This window comes from Callospermophilus lateralis, chromosome 8 (assembly GCF_048772815.1).
Source record: "Callospermophilus lateralis isolate mCalLat2 chromosome 8, mCalLat2.hap1, whole genome shotgun sequence".
Lineage (NCBI taxonomy): Eukaryota > Metazoa > Chordata > Mammalia > Rodentia > Sciuridae > Callospermophilus > Callospermophilus lateralis.
Genome location: NC_135312.1, coordinates 57919928 through 57936378, shown reverse-complemented (window position 1 = coordinate 57936378; position 16451 = coordinate 57919928). Strand labels below are relative to the sequence as shown.

General features: G+C 39.8%; 1 protein-coding gene and 1 pseudogene across 1 annotated transcript in view; one reads left to right on the top strand and one right to left on the bottom strand.

Annotated features, from left to right (window-relative positions):
* Scarb2 (scavenger receptor class B member 2) overlaps nucleotides 1-16451 on the top strand; it is a 60642-nt gene that overhangs the window by 27743 nt on the left and 16448 nt on the right. Inside the window, exons 3-6 of the mRNA XM_076864488.2 lie at nucleotides 7033-7180; nucleotides 8454-8642; nucleotides 9732-9823; nucleotides 16326-16445. Of these exons, the coding sequence (XP_076720603.1) occupies nucleotides 7033-7180; nucleotides 8454-8642; nucleotides 9732-9823; nucleotides 16326-16445 (549 nt within the window). The remainder of the gene's footprint in view (nucleotides 1-7032; nucleotides 7181-8453; nucleotides 8643-9731; nucleotides 9824-16325; nucleotides 16446-16451) is intronic.
* On the bottom strand, nucleotides 779-1480 carry LOC143406382 (superoxide dismutase [Mn], mitochondrial pseudogene; annotated as a pseudogene).

The window sequence follows — 16451 nt, the reverse complement described above, 5'->3', positions numbered from 1 at the left end:
GGAGGGAGAGAAGGGGAGTACCCTAGAATGTCCATGGCCTCACCCGAGATCCTCAGTGTCCCCACTGTCGACAGTGCCAGCCAGTCCCTGATGTGCCCACCTACAGCACTTTCATAAATACATACTTCAATGTTTGAGAACAAAATTTTACATCAGTCTTTGTAAATCCAGATGCATAATTATCTCCTCATAATAAAGCAGTTTTCAATCAGCAATAAGTTTTTTGTTTTTTAAATGACAAGGTGGTATTAACTATTTATACATGGGACCATAGAGACCATTGGGTGATAGCCATCACAAGTACCATTAGATAGAGCATTATGTAAGAAAAGAACAATTTTCAATACAAAAAGAAATACTCCATTTCCTATTTTACTGTGAGAACTGGGGCAAAAGGTTACATTTTCTCTAAGTGCAATAGAATGGAGTTACAAGGGCTTCTCCATAAGCCCCAAAATATAGGGATGGAATATTCTTCATTGTTTTATGTTGACAATTATAACTACTAGCAAGTTTAGCTCTCTGAGGAAAATGTTCAATTAAGACTAAATCACACAGAGCAGTAATGATTCTCAAACAATTGCCTAATAAAAAATTTTTTAAAAAGGAAATTATAACACTAAATTATTGTTATCGAATATGTATATCAATGAATCATCATGTCATCATATATCATCATCAATAAATGCTATAGTCAAGTGGCTTATTAGTATATTGCAGTATTCTACTACAAAAATAGCCATAAGGAGCTTAACATACTCAATATAATGATAATGTTTTAATTTTTGCATGCCATGTATCTTTCAGTTACATTCTCCCAATTGATTACATTCCAAATAGCTTTCAGATATAATCAGGTCTGACTTTTTTAAAAAATATTTTTTAAGTTGTTGATAGACCTTTATTTTATTTATTTATATGTAGTGCTGAGAATCGAACACCAGTGACTCACACATGCCAGGCAAGTGCACTACCGCTGAGCCCCAGCCCCAGCCCCAGAGCTGATGTTTTCATGCTGAAGGTAATAAGCATGCTCCCAGACATCCATCCCCTGCAGTGGAATAAAACCTGCTGTTCTTTGCAAAGGATCCTAATTAGAACAGGCAGCGATCTGCAGGCGTCCCTGCTCCTTATTGAAACAGAGCCAACCCCAACCTGACCCCCCCCCACACACACACACCCAGAGAGACACCTGTCAGCTTCTCTTTAAACTTGTGGAAAGAACCCAAGTCACATTTGATGGCTTCCAGCAACTCTCCTTTGGGTTCTCCACCACCATTAGGACTCAGATTTGTCCAGAAAATGGTGTGATTGACATGACCTTCGCCACTGAACTTCAGTGCAGATTGAAGGGCCACCTGAGCGGTAACTTCTCCCTTGGCCAGTGCCTCCCGGTACTTTTCTCCTCCGCCACGTTCAGGTTGTTCACGTTGGCAGCGTGGTGCTTGCTGTGGCGCAGCTGCATGATCTGGGCGTTGACGTGCTGCTCCAGGACGCCATAGTCGCAGGGCAGGCAGGTCCCGGAGGCTGGGTTTCTGCGGACACCCCAGAGACCCCGCGCTGCACGGTGGCACCACACAGCGTTCAAGGTCCTCAGCCGCAGCCTCAGAGCCTCTCAACCGCAGCGCCCACCCCCGGGGTAGCTAGTGCCTGCCCCCGCGTCCCGGGCCGCGCCCCCATGTTATATCTTTTTTTTTTTTTTTAATTTATTTATTTGTTCTAATCAGTTATACAGGACAGCAGAATGCTCTTCCATTCATTGTACACACATGGGGCACAATTTTTCACTTCTCTGGTTGCACACAAAGAAGGGTCCATGTTGTATCTTGATTTTTATAAAATAAATGTTGATCATGATAATATTTAATAGTGAATATATTACTACTACACCTTCTTCTAATGATTCCTTCCTTTTTGAACATACAGATCCAGTTCTTGTATCAGAAGAGAATAGTATTGAGACTTAGAAAAGGAGGAGCTCCTATCATTTGTGGCAATATAACTGAAGGCCGTTAGGTTAAGTGAAATAAGTCAAGCGCAGAAAGGCAAAGACTGCACGATCTTATGCGTATGCGGGATCTAAAAACCTCGGTAGGAGGGATGTAAAAACCTTGCTCCCCTAGAAGCAGAGAGCAGAATAGAGGTTACCAGAGCCTGGGGTGGGGGGTTGAAGAGATGGAGGACAGTGAGTTCAAGGAATAGGAGGAGGAACTTCTAATATTCTAATAGCACACGGTAAGACAACAATTAATTACTTCCAAATAGCTAGTAGGAGAATTTGGAATGCTCCCAGAACAAAGGAAGGAGCACTGCTTCCTAAGTTGGGCCATCGATATGCCAGTTGCCCTGATCTGATTGTCACACATTTTATAGTGTATTGGACTACACTGTGCCTCATAAATATGCACAATTATATGTGTCAGTTACAAAGAAAGAAGTCCTACTCCCATCAAAGGTTTGATATTCAAGTCTATTTTCTTATAATTCAGCCTTTTTTTTTCACATGGAACTTTTTAAGGATCAAACTGTCTTCCTTTCCATTTAGCAAAGGTAGAAACTTTGTTCAAATTTTTAAATTGTGTGCTTCTATTTCTTGGATTCTTATCTCTCAGCTAAGCATATAATTTTTTAATATCAAAGAAATGATAAAAAAATTAAAATCCCACGGTTGTTTCCAAGAAGAGTGCCTACCCTTCTTCTAAGCCTGACTTGCTCTTCTATGATAGTCTTTTAGATTAGTAGCCCCCCACCCAAAAAAAAGGAACAGAAGTGGTTTTGAATGAAATAATGTATTTTTTTTAAATCCTTAAACTCAAAAGTAAGCAAAATAGAAAAAGATCCCCCACACCTTAGTGCTTGCCTTTGAGACGTGATTTTTCCGTGCAGCCTTGCTCTTACTTGATGCTGCTCTTTCACATCATCTCAGTCATGTCATCCTCTGCCCTGACCACAGCTTTCCCCTATGCACTCAGGAAGTGGGTCCTGTGCTGTCATTCTGTGCTGTCTGTCCGGCTGTCCGTCCGCCTCTGTCTGGAAGGCATCCTCCACCATCCTACCTAGGGGCATTCTGTACTATCCAGGACCAACCCACAGGTGCATGATGATGTTCTCAGGATTTGCTTTCCCGCTGCCGCCCTCCCCATGGTCCTCCTAGCTCCTGTGGTCTTCCAGCAGAGCACCTACCACAAGGAAGGCAGTGTTTCAGTGGCAGTCTCCCTGTCCTGCTGTGGGTTCTCTGAAAACAAACAAGAACCAGGACTCATCCTGCCTCTCAAGAGCTAAGCACAAGCCTTGCACATGGTATTCGTAACTAGTGCTTCTAGGCACTTAGTATGTGCCAGGTGTGTCCTCACTGGATCGTCGATTTCTATGGATTCAATTCTCATAACAACCCTACAAGATAGACATGTTATTACCTCCATTTTGCAGATGAGGAAACTGAGCACAGAAGCAATGAGCAACTTCTTAGTCCCAGAACAAGTATGGGTTGAATGCTAGGGTTGAATGCTAAACCTAGCAGTCAGATCTCAACTTAAGCTTCTCTCTTGTGCTCAGTCACTCCCTACAGTGATTCTCAACGGAGGATTAAGTGAATAAAGGAACCAAAAGGACCCAAAGAAAGGGTTGAATGACAGTATTGCAGACAGCCCTGAACTACACCCAGCCCTTTTTTGTTGTTGTTTTTTGAGACAGGGTCTCACCAAGTTGCCCAGCCTGACCTCAAACTTTTGATTTTCCTGCCTCAATCTTCTGAGTTGCTTTGAATTACAGGTCTAGAGCACAGGCCCAGGTCATTTCTTAATGACTAGAACCATCTTTGAGATTAACAAATGTTAACTGTGGTCTGAGTTTCATTAGCATCTCTTAATTAAGAGGAACTATCAGGCACTTTTAAATATGGTTTCTTGACTAATTTTGTTTTTGTCTTAAACTCTTGTTTGTATTTCTAGATGCTTCTTTGGTCTACTTTTAAAAGTGTCTTTTCCTGTTCTCTGATACCATAGGGCAGTAAGTGATCACTTCTTGCTCTCGACCCGCTGTTTACCAATGGCCTCTTTGATTTTAGTTGACTGTTGGTGATTACTCATGGGGGATTTGGGTCACTAGATTTGTTGATGTTATTACTAAAAACCCTTCTTTGTGTGCTGTGTTCATCTCATTGTTGCCAGAGTGACCAGAGTGCTTGGGAGGAAAACATTTTAGTTTCCTCAGACTAACATATATATTTTTTAAATATTTCTTTTTTAGTTACAGATGGACATAATACCTTTATTTCATTTTCATGTGGTGCTGAGGATCGAACCCAATGCCTCACGCATGCCAGGCGAGCGCTCTGAGCCACCACCCCAGCCCCTAGCATGTTGTTTTGAGAGGAAAGCCCTGGCTGTCTCTCTCTGTGGTTGCTTGGCCTCTGTGGAATCAGAGGTCATGTCTTACTGTCTTCTTTCAGTTAGAGCGCTCTGTAAAGGCCAAGTGTCAGTCATGCCTTACGATGACTGGTGGAGGACTCCAGACTGTGAGAGAAGTCACGTAGTTAACTGTAAGTGACCTGACGAAGTCAACCTTCAGGGAATTACTTTTTTTTTTTTTAGATTTGGAAAACCTTGATCTTCCAGGGTAAGCAAAAAAGAAAACATTTAAAAAGCTATCTCTAGTCAGTAAATATAAATAAACATAAAGAAAGCAGGCTCTAGGTTTGGGGTTATCCAGGCTTCTAAGTTCATGACCTAGGGCCAGATCATTGACTTTTGACATTAGTTTTCTAACTTGGCAGAGTTGACCCCTGGACCTATTCTGAGTTCTTCCTCTTGGCTCCTCAGCCTGGCTTTCTTTGCCTGCAAACTCGTGTTCACTCTCGCGTCACTTTTTCTACATCTAGTTCCTTAGCATCGAGCTCAGTTAATGTGCAGAGCTAAGCACATATTGTAAACAGCTACTCTTGCAGAAGGTTTGGTCCTCATACTTGCTACAGAGAAGCTCTGGGGATGCCAGTTGAATGTGGAGAAATGTGTCCTCTCTGTCAGCACCAGATGTGGCTGAGCAGGGGTTTAGTTTTGAAATTCCCTCTCCTCCTCCATCTTCTAACAAATCACTTTGTTTTGTTATTTCTAGTCTAACCCTTAATTTTATTCATTTATTTTTCCATATTTTTATTGGTTCATTATAGTTGTACATAGTGGTGGGAATTCATTGTTACATACTTATACATGAACACAATGTAACAATATAATTTGGCCAATAGCATTCATTCCCCAGTATTTCCTCTTTCCCTCCCCTCTGGGCCCTTCCTCTGCTCTACTGATCTCCATTTGATTTTCAAAAGACACCTACCCCTGAATATCTTTCTTTTCCTTTTTCCTCTCTAGCTTCCATATAGGAGAGAAAACATATAACATTACTGAGTTTAGCTTATTCCACTTAACAATAGTCTCAAGTTCCATCCATTTTCCTGCAAATGACATAATTTTAATCTCCTTTATGGCCAAATAAAACTCATTATGTATATATACCACATTTTCTTTATCCGTTCATCAGTTGATGGACACCTAGACTGGTTCCATAGTTTGGCTATTGTGAACTGTGCTGCTATAAACATGGGTATGCATGTATCACTATAGTATACTGACTTTAATTCCTTAGGATAAATACCAAGGAGTGACATAGCTGAGTCATATGGTGGTTCCCTGTCTAGTCTTTTGGGGAATCTTCATACTAATTTTCATAGTGTTTGTACTAATTTACAAAACCATCAACAATGTAAAAGTATTACTTTTTCTCCATATCCTCTCCAGAACTTATTCTTGTTTGTATTCTTGATGACTGCCATTCCGACTGGACTGACAGGAAATCTCAATGTTGTTTTGATTTTCAGTTCCCTAATTGATAATGATGTAGAACATTCTTTCATATATTTGTTGGGCCATTTGTATTTCTTCTTTGAGAAATGTCTATTTAATTCATTTGCCTATTTATTAATTGGTTTATTTGTTTTCTCGGCATTTTTTGAGTTCTTTATATATTCATGTATGTAGACATATGTTTGATTGACTTAGTAATTATATATATTGATGCTGAACAGTGGGACATTTCGTTATATGTATTGTATGTGGGATGTGGACTGATCTAATCATGACAACTAACTTATCATCTCATTTATTATATATGTTAGGAACATTGAAATTCTTTCTATTAGATATTTTGTACTATTCAGTTATTAGAGTCAACCATAGTTATCCTACTGTGCTCTACCAAACACTTTCTAAGAGATTTCCTAATACCTCGTTTGGGGAACTAACTTGAACCAAACTGAACTGCATCACAAACAAGAATAAACTGTTTTAACTTACCAAGCCTTGGGCCTCATTGTTTTTTTCCTCAGTAGTGGGGTTTGAACCCAGGGGAGGCCCTTGCATATGACAGGCAAGTGCTCTATCACTTAGCTATATCCACAGCCCTTTTCAAAATTTTTATTTTGAGATAGAATCTTGTTAAGTTGCTGAGGCTGGCCTCAAAGTTTCAATTCTGTCTCACTCAGCCCCCTAAGTAGCTGGTCTTACAGGCATGCACCACCACACCCAGTAAACCACAATTTCTTCAATGAATTTTCAACTGCATTCAGGATAGAAATAAGAAGGCATTAATAAATAAATTGAAATTCAAAGTGAAGCTATAAACTGAAGTAAAAATGTTGATAATATTTCAGGATCAAACCATATCCAAGGAAAGAGAGTTTCTTGGTTACTTCAGTTCCCTGGTCAAGATGGCCCTTGACTGCTGTCCTTTCCCAATCATGGGGGGAAAGAATGAAAACAACCTTTTTGGAGAAAACTATCTGAAGCCTCATTTTCTTCAATCAATCCCACATTTTAGCTTCAATCCCAAGGTTTTAAGGGTTTCTATATACAGCCTCTCTAAATAATTTATCCTTTAGAAAGAGTTACATTGAAAGTATAACTTTGATACTGAAAAAAAAGGAAAAGTCTTGTTTATGAAAGTGGTATCTATTTTCAAATATTTTTTTTTTTCTTTTAGGGAAATCAGAAACAAGGCAAATGTTCAATTTGGAGATAACGGAACAACAATATCTGCCGTTAGCAACAAGGCATACGTTTTTGAACGGAACCAATCTGTTGGAGACCCTAAAGTTGACTTAATTAGAACACTGAATATTCCTGTACTGGTAAGCAGGCATTTTTATGTCATTGTGAATTTTAGAAGAAAGGAAAGAGATAAGGCTAGTATATGGTTTTGGTTTTAGGAACCACTATTTAGAAACCTATTTAGGAACTACTATGTTTAAAATATATATATAAAATATAGAAAACGTATCTTCCTTCTCTTCTTTAAAGCCATCTTAGACTTTTTCCCCTGAGGTCTATTAACAAGGTCTTTTCAAATGATAATAAAAATACAAATTTTAGGATTTGTTTTCAAAGTTTCTTTCTGTGTGTTCAGCATTAGCACTTGTGAAATAAATAAGAATTTCTTTGGTAGCTAGTAATTTAAAACATACTTATTTGCCCCCTCCCCCACTTTTTTGTTATTCTAACAATAGAATTCGCATACCACTTCTTAGTTCAGATTTCTATCTGGTATTTCAGATTCTCAAAATATGCAGAATGACTTTTTTCTCCCTTTTTCAAATTGCAAAGAATGGGCCATTGATTAGAACCTATTGATAATGGCAATTCCACTTTATAATGGCACCTATATTCTACCTATACTATACTGAAACCCAGGAAACTTGTTTTTGAAGGTTGTGGGGGACCAGGGATTGAACCCAGAGGTACTTAACCACTGAGCCACATCCCCATCCCTTTTTATATTTTTTAAATTTTTGAGACAGAGTCTTGCTAAATTGCTTTAGGGCCTCGCTAAGTTGCTGTGGCTGGCTTTGAACTTGCAATCCTCCTGCCTCAGCCTCCCGAGCCTCTGGGACTAGGAAACTTTCTGATTCAAGTACACCAACCTCTTCTGAGGTTCTCACTGTACCTCCTAGGTGACTTCCCCATACATATTCAGTTAGACACTTGTTGGACCTAGAACCTGAGGGAATATGGATCCCAGATCCTGCCTTACTCTGAGACCTAGTTGTGTGCCATTTATAATGAGGGTACAACTTTCAGCTCCGCTCAGAAGGAACCTTAGCGCCACCGTGTGGTCAAAAATGCCACGTATTCACAAGAACTTTCCCCTTCTGTGATGTTGGGATAACAGCCTGCAAATGAGGATGCTAAGCTCACATTTACAAAATATAATATGAGAAAGAACAACAACTGAAGAGCCTTATTATTCCACATGCAACCAGAGAGGAGCTCACAGACTGATTTTCAGCTCTTTAACCTCAACATAGAAGTTTCCAGCTCCTCTTGCTGAGGGATAGTAGAAGGGAGTAGGGTGGAGGTGTTTTGGAGAGGAGCACACTCTGATCTTAAGTTGCCTTTGTCACCCAGACGGTCATAGAATGGGCCCAGGTCCGCTTCCTCAGGACGCTCATCGAAGCCATGTTGAAAGCCTATCAGCAGAAGCTCTTCGTGACTCACACGGTTGACGAATTGCTCTGGGGCTACAAAGATGAGATCTTGTCCCTTATCCATGCCTTCAGATCTGACATCTCCCCATATTTTGGCCTATTTTATGAGGTACGTTGAGTTTTTTTCAAACCTTCTTTGTTCAGCTTATGGTGAGGGCAACAAGATTTCTTCTTAACTTAAATTTTCTTCTAGAATTCCAAAATTGTCTGTCATTCTAGATGTGTCTTATACTGTAAGAAAAATAAGAAAGTGTATGTGCATGTGGTTTTTTTTGTTTTGTTTTGTTTTTCTTTTTTACCCTAAAGCTGGGGATTGAATTCAGGGCTTGCACATGCTAGGAAAGTGCTCTACCCCTGAGCTACATCCCCAGCCCTTTTTAAATTCTATTTTGAGATAGGGTCTTGCTAAGTTGCAAAGACTGGCCTCAACCCTCCCTGTTTCAGCTTCCTGAGTAGCTGGAATTATAGGCATCTGCCACCATGCCTGACAAGAAAGTGTTTTTTTTTTTTTTTTTTTTTGGAAGAAAAAATTCTTGAATAACATAAATAGTTGGCAAGTTGGTAATAGACAAAATTAACCTCAGGAAGGAAGTGTTAGATTAGGGGTAGGTAGGCTCCAGGATCGCAGGTAGTTTGCTGATCTTTAAATATGTAGTTATTTTCAAGTTCAGTATAAGATAGATACTCTTATCTATGTCACAGTCTTCTGAAAAAATTCCTTCTCCAGGATGCTTCAGATTTTGTTCTCAAGCCTTTGAACTGATTGAATGAGGTCCACCAACTCACTTTTTTTTTTTTTTTTTTTTTTTTTGATACTAGGAATTTAACCCAGGGTTAAATTAACCACTGAGCCACATCCCCAGTGCTTTTTAAAAAGTTTTTCATTTTGAAACAGGATCTTGCTGAGTTGCTTAGGGCCTCACTAAATCCTGAGGCTGGCTTTGAATTTGCAATCCTCCTGCCTCAGCCTCCTGAGCGGTTGGGATTATAGGCATCTGCCTCACCCACTCACGTTCTTGAGGGTGATGTCTTTTAGTTAGTTAACTGATTGTAGGTATTTATTCCATCCATGAAATGCTGTCACAATAGCACGTCTAGACTTGTGTTTAACCAAACAACTGAACAGCCTATCCTAGACTAAGTGACATAAAGTTAACCACCATAGTTATTTTAAATTATCACATTCATTTATTTTCAGAAAAATGGAACTAATGATGGAGATTACGTTTTCCTAACTGGAGAAGACAATTACCTTAACTTTACAAAAATTGTGGAGTGGAATGGAAAAACGTAAGTCTAACGACTTATAGGTTTAATTATTTTTTTCATTTTTTATTTGAACTAAGTATGCATTCTTTAAAAATTTTAGCATTTTTGAATGAAAATGTCAAAGTATGTAAATGTGAAAATGTATAAATATTCTTGTAATTATTTTGTGAATTAAGGGGACATGATATATTTTTCAAATTAAATAATGATTTGTAGAGTTATCAGGATCAGGTGTAAATTACAAGTCAGGGTCAAGTCTCTCTCAGTAGTCATGGAAAGATGTGCCGTAGCCACAGCACAAATACTTTCCAACCAGTGATTGTTTGGGGAGGGAAGGATGATTCTGGTTCTCTTTTTAATTTCATGGTTGTGAATTGTTGATGTATTTTTCTCTAAAGATAAAATATGTGTAAGTTCAGTATTATAGCATTTTAAGAATGTTTTATATTTTAATACTTACAATGTATCACTAAGCTATTTCCAAAACAGGAGCTGAGATAGCTTACAATAAAACTATATAGAAAACAAAATAATTTGATTTTTTTTAGAGTCAGAAAAATGAGAAACCTTTTAGGGAGAAGGAGGCTAGTTCTTCAAAGCCCAATATCAAGGAGTTCCATTCCTGAACATTTGATTTACTTGTAAACTTCAGAGCAATCCAGGAAAAGGGATGTACAATGAGTTTTGTGGGGTTTATTGGCTGTGTTATTTCAAGCAAATAGACTGCATCCTGACTTCACATTCTGAGAGAAATTCATCATGTGTATTTTTTGTAGAAAGAATTTTGGGTAACATAATGAAAAATGTCAATAGCAATTTTAGGTGTAAAGTAAGCATATCATATTACCGTATTTCTAATTCATTGGAATAATTTTACAGAAAGCTTAGCTAATATCTGTGAGAGGTACATTTCTTTCTGTTTCAAAGGTAGATTCCAGAAAATCCATGAAATGAGTGGTTAACTTGTCCTGTTAGTGCTTATTCCGTATCAGTCATCTGGCTAGTTAAAGAACAGGAAAAAATAAAAGGCATTTTCTGTAAGAATTATTAAGGCAAAATGCTGCACGGTGTACCTGACATACTACTTCTTTTAAGAACTACAAATTTAAAAAGCATGTCCACACATGAACCATGTCAAACGAACCAAGGAGGCAGTAAGGAGGGTGAGCAGTCACTTCCCAGAGGTGAAAACCGGCAAACTCCTCCTCAGCCAGGTAGCCAAGGGCATCAGCAGTGGCAGGTCGTGTGGATACCCGGGTGATAACAGGCACAAAGCGGTACTTTGTCTCTGTGGTCTTCTTCCCAAAGCCCAGCCATGAGAAAAATACCAGACTAATCCTCAAGGAGGGATATTTTAAAAAATACCCAGCCATCCCTGCTCAAAACTGCCAAGGTCATCAAATACAAAGGCAAGTGTGATAAAGTATTGCAACACAGAAGAACCCCAGGAAATATGACCATGATGTGTCACATAGTGTCCTGGATGGATCCTGGAACAGAAATAGAACATCAGGGAAAAACTAAGGAAATGGGAATATTGTATGGACATCAGTTAATAATAACATATCTACATTACTTCATTAATTGTAACAAATGTTCTACAGTAATGCCCAATGCTAACAATGGGAGAAACTGGGTGCAGAATGGGGGGACTCTTCTAGCGTCACAATTTTTGAACTGTTTTTAAATTAACAGTCATATAAATTTTAAAAGCATGCACATATATGTACACGAACATATTTACACACACACCCGAATATATAAGATCTCTAAAAGAATTTTTGAAGAAGCCAGGACGACTGTCTAACAGTCTGGTGGTGGGGTGGAGGAAGTCCGAGGTGGCTAGGTATTGGTACTTGTAAAAAGGATATATATAGCTGAATGTCATTCTATATCCAATCTATTTTCCACGCTTTTAATAGGAGAGCTTAATCTTTTTATATAGATGTTGTAATTATGGGTACATTTGTGATAAAATGATATGTTATTTGATATATTGGACTTATTTCTACATTTGCTTCCACACTTAGGTTTTTATGATTTATATTTAGCCATAACTTTTCCCAACATCTGTTTCTTCTCTTTTTCTCCTTCCAAAGGAAGGAGAAAGACAATAACTTTACCCAGATCTTACCACCCACACATGTACCTCTTCCTTGTTACTCTTGTCTACACCTTACTTCTCACTCTTACCAAGTTAAATATAAGAAAAAAAAATCATTATCTCACCAACATATTTACTAATTTATACTTTTTTTCTTCTTATGTCTTCCTCCTGGGTTCATTTTTTTTCTTGCTAAAGATTGTCTGTTAATATGGTGATTTGCAATCACAGGTCATTTTGCTACCCCACCTCACTCCCCTGCACCCGACCCCAGGAGACATTTGTTGGTGTCTGGACGTTTTTTTAGTTGTCTCAGCCTAGGAGTGCTGCTGGCATCGGTCTACTGGGTAGTGGCATTGCAGCCCTAAAGCCTACCAATACAGGACAGAAAGTCCCAAGTCCAGAATGTTAAATAGATGGAGAAACCCAGAATGCTTAGCTCTTTCATTCAGTAAGGCTCTGAGGTGGTAGAATCTCTGTGACTTTGCATATATTAAATGTCATTATTCCACTCTGAGTTTTGAATGATTTTATCCAGGTACAGAATTCCAGAACAACTGTTCAATATTACGGTGCTGTTACTCCATTGACCTTTGGTCTTCATCTTTTCCCTTTATCTTCTGCAAAACCATATCCAGATCTGAATTTATTGTAGTTATTTTGTTTGGCCCTTGAGGGATACCTTGAATACTTTCAGCAATTATCTCTCTTCAATCACTGTTTCTCTGGTATTATTTTTTAAATAGTTTTTAGTTGTCAGTGGACCTTTATTTTATGTATTTATATGTGGTGCTGAGAATTGAACCCAGTGCCTCACACATACTAGGCAAGTGCTCTACCACTGAGCCACAACCCAGCCCCTCTGGTATTTTTCAGCCTAGTCTTACTTAACCCCCAATTCCCTGAATTCCTGTTACACATTTATTGAAGCCTCTCATCTACTTTCTATATCTTGGTCCTTTAATTTTTAATTTTTCTGAGCTTTTATTTTTGTAAATTCCTTAGAACTATCTTCCAGTTCAGTTTTCTCTTTAGCTATGTACAGCCTGGGTTTTATTCCTATACTGAGTGCTCCCGCCCCAGAAAAATAACCTATTTTTTTTATATCTAAGATTTCTTTATTTTACATTTTTGTATCTTCCTTATTTCATTCTTTTTTATTTTTTAAATAATTTCCCACTATTTTTTAAGGATGTTATTTTTTCATTTGTCTCTTGGAGGATACTAACCAGAATACATATTTAAAGTATTGGCCAGGTTGTTTCATTATTTTAATTTCTTCTAAAGTGAATTCATTTCTTTGTTGTTGATTTTGTTTCTGGTCCTTTAATGTAAGTTTCCTTCAATTAAAGAAATCTTTTTTTTTTAAATTATCTTAGTTGTTGATGTACCTTTATCTTTTGCTTATTTATATGTGGTGCTGAGGTTAGAACCTGGTGCCTCACGCATGCTAGGTAAGTGCTCTGCCACTGAGCCACAACCCAAGCCCCTAAAGGAATCTTGTTACCTTAGTTGGGAAGGGAGTCTGTTATCAGTGTGCACAGGTTTACTTATCTCTCCTTACCTCTCTCTACGGATTTTGTACTTCTCCGGAGTCACACACTCCGGAGTCCCCAGTCCAGAACCAGTGTGCCCACCTTGAGCCTCCAGCAGTTGCACTGGGGTAATCAGCAGAAAGCTGGGCTCCACTTCTGGTTATGGGTATATGTCTGGGTTTCCCGCCTCCCCAGCCACTAAACTTTCTACAAGTTTAAATCCAAACAGCAGGTACAAGCTGCTTTCTTTGGCGGTTTTGTTTGTTTGTTTGTTTGTTTTGAATTGAGGAGGAGCCTGAGGACCTTGCACATGCTAGGCAAGCATTCTACCACTGAACCACACACAAGCCCCCCCTCCTTTTTTTTTTTTTTTGATTCAATAACTCTTAATTGTCCTGCAGGGAACCCCCCACAAAGGGACCTTCGAAACAAGGGAATGAGACAGGCATCACAGAGACCTTTCTGACAATTTGAACAAATGGGGGACTGTCAGTGGGTGGGAGGACACAGCTCACCTCTGCTTTCTGATGGCACTCTCTGCTCTGATGGCCACCCATGCTTGGACCCAAGGAATGCCATCACTAGCACAAGGCCCAGACCTGGGCTGGGACCAAGTGTGGTTTACATTGCCTGTTCTACAGGGGACACTATAGACATGTCACCTCCACTCACCTCACCTACCAGACCCCATACTACAGAGGGAGACAGACCCAAGTGCTGGGAGGCCTCAGGAAAGGGGAAGAGGGTGTTGCATGGGCCAGAGGACACCAGAAGATGGGCACACAGTGCCCTAGTGCAGCTTGTGGCAGACCTCTGAAGGAGGGGCTCATCCAGACCATTCTAGGGGCCAGTGGGGATGGCTCCAAGGGCACTGAGCTTATAGAGCCCCCTTTGTGTGCCCCATCACACCTGGGGACCAGAGCTGTCTGCCAGGGGCAGGCTCCTCACCCATGATACTGCTCATGGGTAGGGTAGGTGATTGTCTGCTTCGGGCACTGGGCTGCAGCAGGAACCCAGCAGGCAGGGACAAGAGCTCTAGGGGAGTTAGGCCTTCTGAACTGGAGGATAAAGGGGGTTCCTCAAGGTGGGGTCACAAGCCCAGGGGATGGGACAGGGAGATTCTGAGTAGCCAGTGAAATACAATAGCTCTGCCACATGCTCACCCTCAGCCCTTCATTTTATTTTATTTTTTTATCTTGAGACAGCATCTTGCTAAGTTGACCAGGCTGGCCTCGAACTTGTTATCCTCCTGCTTCAGCTTCCCAAACAGCTGGATTCCAGAGGTGCACCACTACACCCTGCTTTTTGGCTATTTCTTTTTTTCTCCATACTGGGGACTGAACCCAGTTGTGCTCTATCACAGAGCTACAACCCCAGACCTTCGTAAGGCTTTAAAATGTTGAGACAGTGTTTCTCTAAGTTCCCTGGATTGGCCTCAAACTTGCAATCCTCCTGCCTCAACCTTCCTGAGTCACTGGCATTACAGGAGTGCCACAGTGCCCGGCTCTTTGGCCTCTTTGATCTCTGCCCGTTAGACCCTGATTTCAAACCCGTGGTGGACCACTTTTAATCTTTATTAACTTCAGGGCGGAACTTCCAGTTCTTTCTCCTTGCGTTCAAATCTGCAGCCAGACGTCTTTAGCCCTACTCACCACTTGGCATCTCTCATCTCTACCTTATCTAAGGAGACGTTTGAATTCTAGTATAGACTTTCCAGATATTCTCCTTTCATGTTTTATCACCCACAACTTTCCTTGGACTTGGGAAAAGCCCCAAGTTCTTGAACTTGTACTGAAATTGGGGAAATTACTATGTATTGCCTGCCCTTTCCTTTCTTTTGTATTTTGAACTGTTTTAGTCCATTCAAACCTCTAAAACAAATTATCATAGACTGAGCAGATTACAGAAACAGTTTTGGATGCTGGGAAGTCCAGGATCAAGGCCCTGGCTGACTCATGACTGGCAAGGGCTCAGTTCCTCACGGTGACTTTCTTCTCACTGTAACTTCACATGGGAAGGCGAAGGGAATCACTGGCTTCTCTTTAACAAAGGCACTAGTGTCATTCATCAGGCCTCTGCTTTTGTGATCTGTTCACCTCCCAAAGATCCTGTTACTATCACCTGGGGGAGCAGACATAAGTATTTATTCTACTGATGTATCATTAGTTTAAAATATACATACAAACGTGTGTGTGTGTGTGTGTGTGTGTGTGTGTGTGTGTTTGGTGCTGGGAATTGAACCCAATGGTGCTTTACCACTGAGCTACATCCTCCTTCATTTGTTTGTTTGTTTGTTTAGACATCAGGTCTCACTAAGTTGCTAAGGTTGGCCTTACATTTGTGATCCTCCTGCCTCAGCCTCCTGAATTGCTGAAAGTATAGGCATGTGCCACCACACATGGCTAAAAACTGTTTTTTAAAAAACATGCTATCTCAACTGTGCTTTCAGTTAGCATAAAGTCATTTCAGTATTTCTTGTGATCCAAGAGAAGTCCTCCATTATTTTTGGAAGAGAGTAGTATTCAGAAGATGCATTGACTCTGTCATGAATATTATAGAGCCAGATATGTCTATTCAGAGTCTGTGGCCTGGGCTGGCTGTGGACAAGGCATTATTAATGCTAAATTGGGTTACTGCTTTAAGTAAATCAATATTCCTAAATCTTTATGTAGGATACACAGTTTGGAAGAAGAAAATAAGGCTTTGGAGCTTTTATGTTACTAAGATGGATTTGAGGTCCAGGACCTACTTTTCTCCTCTCCTAATCCCTAGGACTCTGTGTCTGTGTATGAATATAGCCACCTCCGATTCCATCATGGAAAGTCTTGACCATTTAAAATAATCTACATTCCATTTTGATCATCATGACTCTTATCAATTGTAGGTCACTTAACTGGTGGGCAACAGATGAATGCAATATGATTAATGGGACAGATGGAGATTCTTTTCATCCATTAATAACCAAAGATGAAGTCCTTTATGTCTTCCCATCTGATTTCTGCAGGTAAGA